The sequence below is a fragment of the Microtus ochrogaster genome, unplaced genomic scaffold, assembly GCF_000317375.1.
Source record: "Microtus ochrogaster isolate Prairie Vole_2 unplaced genomic scaffold, MicOch1.0 UNK3, whole genome shotgun sequence".
Taxonomy (NCBI): domain Eukaryota; kingdom Metazoa; phylum Chordata; class Mammalia; order Rodentia; family Cricetidae; genus Microtus; species Microtus ochrogaster.
In genome coordinates, this window is record NW_004949101.1 from 19,036,486 (window position 1) to 19,044,335 (window position 7,850).

General features: G+C 40.6%; 1 protein-coding gene across 2 annotated transcripts in view; it reads left to right on the forward strand.

Moving 5' to 3' along the window:
• The window catches only part of Anapc1 (anaphase promoting complex subunit 1), an 82,224-nt gene that overhangs the window by 36,456 nt on the left and 37,918 nt on the right, over positions 1-7,850 (forward strand). For both annotated transcript variants that reach the window (XM_005365655.2, XM_026788531.1), the window contains exons 25-27: positions 532-710; positions 3,046-3,260; positions 6,144-6,262. In XM_005365655.2, the coding sequence (XP_005365712.1) occupies positions 532-710; positions 3,046-3,260; positions 6,144-6,262 (513 nt within the window). The remainder of the gene's footprint in view (positions 1-531; positions 711-3,045; positions 3,261-6,143; positions 6,263-7,850) is intronic.

Here is a 7,850-nt window from a genome sequence, read left to right on the forward strand (position 1 = left end):
ACAGAATGTGACCAGTGCAGGTGCAGCTAGTGCTTACCTGGCTGCTGCCATTCACCTACCTATATATGACCTTTGCCTTGCTTTTCTTCATTAGTCATCTTTATATTTTTCTTAGGAATGTATGTTTGAGTGTTTTGTCTATGTACATACAAGTACCATGTTCACCTGAGCTGATTCATATAGTTTTAAGTCATTTATTGAAGACAGACAGTGGGGCTTGCCTTCCTCCCCTTTCTAGTCACCATAATGAAACAAAGTTCCTCCTTGATATTTTTATTCTTATATCTTGGTGCACATGTGCGCAGTGTTCTTTGTGACCAGAGGAGTGGAGATATCTTTTCTTGCCAACTCCTAGGGTAATGGTACCCTAGGTAAAGCACTGTTAGTTATGGTGAGAATTACTGCTGTTTCCTGTCCACGTCCGCTCTTAGTGCTGGTGGACTTCAGTGTTTGTTGACCCACTAGTTTGAGGATGATTAGGAAAGTGGCGGATCTAACTGAAAAGTGTCTCTTCCTTTGTTTTCCTCCAAGGTTTCACTTTAAGAGATTTGGAGACTCTTCCCTTTGGGATTGCTCTTCCCATCAGGGATGCAATCTATCACTGTCGGGAGCAGCCTGATTCAGACTGGTCGGAAGCTGTCTGCCTCTTGATTGGAAGGCAGGATCTTTCTAAGCAGGCTTGTGAAGGAAACTTACCCAGAGGCAAATCTGTGAGTATCAACACAGCAAGTTCAGTTTAGCCTCAGATAACGTCAGAGTGGAACTGCCTTCTTTTCCCTTTGAACCTTTACACTATGGTAACTGTGCTCACAGTTTGCCTTTTGTAAGTCAGATTTAAAATTGAACACGGGAGCTGTGGACTTAGTGACTGCCCTGTGTTGCCTGTACTTTTCTCTGCCCAGAGTCAGGACAGGTACAGAGTCAGCAAGCCACTGGCCATGCCTGTTCAGCTACTTGTACCTGTGGAAGCAGCAGTTAACTAACTACACAGGAAAACCGAGAGCCTCTGTACCCTCAATTTGGCTGACTGCAATAATAATTGTGTTCTCATTCATATTTTTTAAGAGATTGGATTCTTGAATTTAGCCTTTTAAATAGGTATAAATGCCGGGCGGTGGTGGCGCACGCCTTTGGTCCCAGCACTCGGGAGGCAGAGGCAGGCGTATCTCTGGGAGTTCGAGGCCAGCCTGGTCTGCGGGAGCTAGTTCCAGGACAGGCACCAAAAGCTACGGAGAAACCCTGTCTCGAAAAAACAAAACAAAACAAAACAAATAAATAGGTATAAATATATTTGCACAATCCCTGAGTAACAGGAAGATTGAAGCCTGATGAGGAAGAATATGTTCTCCACTAGGGTTAGTTATTTAGGTGCCTTAAAGACTCTCCTTCTTTACACCCATTTCAGAGTGGGTTCTAAGAAGCCCAGAAATGAGCAACATTTTTTGTTTGTTTTTGAGACAGGATCTCTCTGTAGACCAGGCAGACAGGCATAAGGCTCACAGAGATCTGTGTGACATCTCTGAGCACACTGTGGGAACCAGGCTTGTTCTGCTAGCCTGTGAGCCAGCACATCAGTGTCTGTGTGCTGTAACTGTGGCTCTCCTAACCCAACAGTTGCCTGCCTCGGACTTAAGCTAGAATCAGTTCCCACAGGAGTCTAATCTCAAATTTATGTATAAATCGCAACTTTAGTTAACTTTGTATTTGTCCTGTTTTAAATATAAATCCATTCTTATTTTCTTGACCAAGAAAATCCAGGTGTGGGAGTACATTGCTTGCAATCAGAATTTGGAAGACTGAGCCAGGAGAGTCACCATGAGTTCAAAAGTAGCCTGAAAGACATAGTGAGTCCCTGTCCCCAAAACACAACACACAGATGCACACAAAGATCTTTGGCATTTACATTTCTTTTGCTGCTGGGAGCCATTCAGCTCATAAACACTATAAATATTAATCTATAAATTATTTAAACAGCAGCCTAGGCAAGTTTATCTAAATTTTGTTTCTTCAGTTATTTGAGGCTAAACTTCAACTTGATTCTGTTGTTTGGGTTTATGTTCTCTAGCTAAGCTATCCATTAGAATACAGTTATATTGTCTAATGATGACAGACATTCTGAGAAATGTGTCCTTAGGCAAGTCCTCCTTAGGCAATTCTGATGTGCAAGCATGGCACTAGGCATAGATCCTATCTTAGGGAAGCACTGTCATGTGTTTGGGCTTTTGGAGGAAGTGCTGTGTAAGCGTGGTTATAGTTTGTTTTTGATAGTTATTCCATAGGAACCAAAGTGAGTTTTTATCTGGTTATATATTTTTTCCCAAGCTAGCTTTGTTTCCTCCACACTAATAAGAAAACTCGAGGATTTTAATTAGGATCTAATCTTTTATTGGAGTGTAGAACTTTGCTTGAGAGTAGAACATTGTAGAAGATTGTGTTGTGGTCAGACTGAAGCACGGGGCTGGGAAGCCCTGCATGAGAGCACAGGTGAGGTTCGCAGGATAGGTTCCCTTTCTCAAAGGTGTGTAGAAATGGAAAGTGAAAGCCAGTCACAATACAAGCCTTTTGCTGCTTCTCTCAGCCTTTGCTGGTGTGTCCTTCCAGGTTTTATTCCTCTGCTTCTGTTAATGTTGAAGTGGGCATCAGTCCTGCACTAATAGTGAGTTCCTCATCTTCTGTTTGGAGTAACTGGCTTCCCTGAAGAAAAAAAAATTAGCAAATGGATTGTTTTAGTAGATTCAACTCCCTGATTATAACTCTAAATATAAACTCATTTCTTCAGTTTAATAAAGAATGACTCCAGTGCAGTACTCTGAAGATTTGTAGGAACTACATACTTAGATAGGCTCAGGGTGATAATGGGATCAGGAGGGTGTGACAGCTTGGGTGACGGAAGAGCTGAGCTTGTATGACAGTGTTGAGTGACTTCCGGAAGCCTCCCAGTCCTGCTTACCTCTAGTTTAGAGTTGTGTTCCATTACCCTGTTTGCCCTCGCAGTCTCGACACACAACTGCCGTTCAAGTCGCTACAGTAAAGTCTGTCCTGCAGGTGCTCTCATCAGATGTGTCTTCAGGAACCGAGGCTGAGGAGGAAGACGATGGCATGAATGACCTAAATCATGAGGTTATGTCATTAATATGGAGTGAGGATCTACGGGTGCAGGATGTGCGGAGACTGCTCCAGAGTGCCCAGCCTGTCCGTGTCAACGTGGTGCAGTACCCGGAACTCAGTGACCACGAGTTCATTGAAGAGAAAGAAAACAGGTAAAATGGTTCATCTCCTGTCCAGTGTTAATGCTTGAGACTAGTTTGTTTGTTTGTTTGTTTGTTTTCCTTTAATATTTTAACTTTTCTTTTTTAAACATTTATTTGTATTTGTGTGGTGTGTATGCACTGCAGTGAGTGTGTGGAGGTCAGAGGAGTTGGTTGGTTCTTTCTACTAGGCTTCAGGAGAATCCAGCTTAGACCATTTGGCTCAGTGGCAAGTGCCTTTTCTCACTAAGCCATCTTACCAGCTTGGTGGTTAGTTTTAAATGTTAACTTGCTATAATCTAGAGATTATAATTTAATTTAATTTGAGAAATTACTTAGATCAGGTTGGTCTGTGGGAGACTGTCTTGCTAGGAGGACCAACCTTGACTGGGCAGTACAGTTTCATCGGCTGAGCCCTGGACTGTCTAGGAATGAAGAGAGCTACCTGAGCAAGAGGCAGACCACTGAGCAGCATGGGTGTATTCTCTCTTCTGCTCTTGCTTGTGGCTATGAAGTGGATCAGATTCTGCACTGTGACTTCCTTTTCTATAATGAACTGTAACCTGGGGTTTTAAGCCAAATAAACTCTTTCCTATCAAAGATTGCTTTTGGTCAAGGTCGTTTATCACAGCCATAGAAATGAAATTATAATACTTACCGAATTTTTGTTGTTGTTATTTGTTTTTGTGTTTAAGATACTTAAAAGCTAAAGCAAAGCAACTTACTTGAAGTTAAAAAAATCTACCTTTTATTTATTTTAATTTTACATCCAACTTCAGTAAGCCATATATGTTTTAAAAATATTTTTGATTTTTGAGGATATAATTATAGCCTCATTCTCATGAAATATAACAGCATACTTCAGAAAAGGCCAATCTAAGACAGTCAGAGAATTTGTCAGCGAAGCATACACTGGACCTGTGTCATAATACAGGTGGAGATTTTGAGGTACTTGTTTGCTAATTTTTAGTGTGGTTTAAACTCACACCAGTTGTATTGGTTACTTTTTTGTTGCTGTGAAGAACTCTTTGACATAACTTAGGAGCATAGTTTCAGGAGGTGTGAGGCAGTGCTGTACTGGCTCCATCTGTGGGGACAGGAGTTTTAGGTGACGGACTCAGCTCTCCTTCCGCTTTCCTTTATTCCCGTCCTCCCCTGGTGTCAAACTTTCTTAGTTGCTTATCTGGCCTTGATTTCAATCTATCACAGGCAGAGCTTGTATTGGGGCTCCTGATTTGAGGAGCTGGAATTACAGGTGTGTGAACCAGCCCAGCTTCTCTTTCTTCTTTTTTTTTTTTTTTCCAGCTTCTCTTTCTTACACGGTTTCAAGGGCAGTCATCACTCATGCTTCACTACAGTCTCCCAAAAATCCCAATTTCTCTCTATTTCCTCACCACATGGACTCATGTTAGGACTTGAAATTGAGGATAGAGCACATAGTTAGGAATGGGGGATCTTGTAGTAAGGCTTACCACCATTCCTGCATGAACTTGGATACTTAACCTGTTATTTTTTGAGTTGCCTCTGCTGTAATAGACATGAGTGTAAAGTTACACCTCATCAATTTTTGGCATCAGGTCAATTCTTTTACATAACACTTAAGATATTTCATAGTGCATAGAAAGCTCGCTGTAGTCAGCCATTACTAACAGTGTGTTGATTCTTTTTTCTCTTCAGTCTTTTAGTACAGTGGTCTTCAACTTTCCTAGTGCTGTAACCCTTTAATGCAGCTCTTCATGTTGTAGTGACCCCAAACCATAGTTATTTTTGTTGCTACTTCATAACTAGTTTTGCTACTATTATGAATTATAATGTAAATACTTGATATGCAGCAGGTTGTAGGTGAGCCCTGTGAAAGGGGTTATGACCCACAGGTTGAAAACCACTTGTTTTTATTATATCTGAAATCAGAATGTATCTTTTAGTCAATTGATGCTAGTCTAATTGGAGGCCTTTTCTTGGTGCTTGATGGGATTGTTAAGCATCCTGTTAGTGGCGTCATGCATCCAGGGACTACAGCATTGGTGCTATTGCTTTATTTTATGACTTTTTCAAGTGGAATTGGATCATGTATAAAGCTTTTACTAAAACATTGTGTGGGATCCAGCTTCATGGATTTCAATTTCCTGCATCCCTAGTTATTGTACTGTTACTGTTCCAAGGAATGTTAGGACATTGGAATGTTAGAATCCGCTGCACTGAGCTAGAGAAGCAGTGCATTTATGTAATTAGGGGGAAACCATTTTGTCTTCAGAATGTCAGCCCTGTGTTAGCCTCTGAAGGGCCTTTCTTTAATCTCAAATGCAATGTTTAAAAACTTTTCTTAAGTAGGAATGCCTACTTCCAAATTTTCTGTTAGTTTTTGTCCCAGGGGCCTATATAGAGTAAATTCAATGCAGAAACAAGCATGGGGTGTTAGTTTTCCAGTGTGAGCAACAGAAGCCATTTTAACTGAGCATACCTGGTGTGTAGATCTGGTGACGATTTACTTCCTCTCTTTGTGTACAACACAGAGGTAGTGGTGTTTTTGAGGCAGTGTTGGTATAAAGAATGAGGAGGATCTGTGTGTGCTGAAACAACTCAGCTGAAAGTAACAGTAAGAGGAACCACCTAAATAATGTACTTTCTTTACACCAGGTTAGCATCAGTCAGAGTAGAATGTAGTTAGTTGTATTTTCTACCTCAGGAGATTGGGTCTCATTCAAAGCAAATAAGGCAATGTGTGTCTGCTTCAGCATCCTGAAGATGTAAGAGTTGTGAGAGGAATTGCTGATCCTCCCATGTCTGGAGCGGAGGTGCTTTATGAGGACCTGATTGTGTATCTTAGTCCCTCCTGTTAGAGTCCAACTATGAACTCTCTTAACAGTTTGTGTGTTGTTTTGTGTTTTATTATAGACTGCTCCAGTTGTGTCAGCGAACTATGGCCCTTCCAGTAGGGCGAGGAATGTTTACCTTGTTTTCATATCATCCTGTTCCAACAGAGCCATTGCCTATTCCTAAATTAAATTTGACAGGTATGCTAAATTCTGAACTCATCAACAAAGGACCAAGGTCATACATGGGTGGAGGCTTTTTTTTTTTTTTTTTTTTTTTTTGAAACAGGGTTTCTCTGGCTTGGGAGCCTGTCCTGGAATTAGCACTTGTAGACCAAGTTGGTCTCAAACTCACAGAGATCTGCCTGCCTGTTTCCTGAGTGCTGGGTTTAAAGGCATGCACCACCACTGCCTGCTGACGAGTGAGGTTCTTTTGTATTATTTTTGTTAAAACCAAAGCAGTGCTTCTATGCTCTCATTGATTTTAAGCATTAATAGCACTATAGTGGTTATTGATGCTCATATAGCAAATTGTATTATTTACTTTTCTCTTGGCTATGACAAAATACTATGTCAAGCAACTTAGGGGAAGAGTCACTTTGGCTCATGGTTTATAGGAATACAGTCCATGATTGCAAGGAAAACATGAGGACAGGAACAGGTATGGACTGGAGCTTCCTCAAATTCGAACAATTAGGAAACACACAGTAGGGGCTATAAACCTCAAACCAGCTTTCAGTGGCTCATTTCCTTCAATACTTCCCACACCTCGCCAAATACCACCATCTTCTGGAATAGTGCCACCAGCTGGAAGCCAAAAAGTAGATGAAATATCGCCTATTACTAATTTTGTGTTTTATTGTGATTATTTTAAAAAATAAAAAGTTCAGAGAGTTATTGTTGATAAAAGCAAAACAATTTAGGACTGGGTGTAGTGGTTCATGCCTTTAATCCCAGCACTTAGGAGGTAGAGTTCCAGACCCAGCCGGGTTACACAGTAAGATCCTGTTTGTTTTATTTTGTTTTTAAATGTGAGACTTGAGTTTTAAATAATCTTTAAGTCTAATTTGTCCAATCTTTAGGTTGTCTTGAGACACCCATTCTTCTGTGTGGCTAGAGGATACAAATCAGCCACTGTTCATCTACTCAGAATTTGTTTTCAGTGATGTTTTAGACATCTTTAAAATGGTGTTTCCAAAGCTCTAAGGATTTTGGTAGCTTTGTACAATAATCAGTATTTATTTTGATTGTCTATCATGTTGTCATCTTAGTACAGTGGACAGACATCACATCAGTCTCAAAATGTCCATTGATGAATTGAGCTAACATAAACCATTCATAATATAAAGCTATAGTCATGTCTGTGTACACAATATGTATCAAAACTCAAAGGAATTAGAAAAGTCCAGACTAAACTTATAGCATCACAAACATTTAATTTATATCTCTTGCGGACCATCACAGTAGAGAATGTTCCTTTCTAATTCACTAGGTACTTTTCTGTAAACAGAGACTTTCTCTTTTGACACATTGTCTTGCTATGTAGCTCAGGCTAACCTCAAAATTTCTATCCTCCTTCCTTGGCCTCTTAAATGTCAGGATTAGCATTTTAAATGAAATGTTGTGTGTGTGTGTGTGTGTGTGTGTGTGTGTGTGTGCGCATGTGTTGGTGCTGTGGAGGTGAAAGAACAGTGGTAGATCCCTGTAGTTGTAGTTACAGGTGTGTGTGTGTGTGTGTGTGTGTGTGTGTGTGTGTGCATGCATGTGCTGGTGCTGTGGAGGTGAAAGA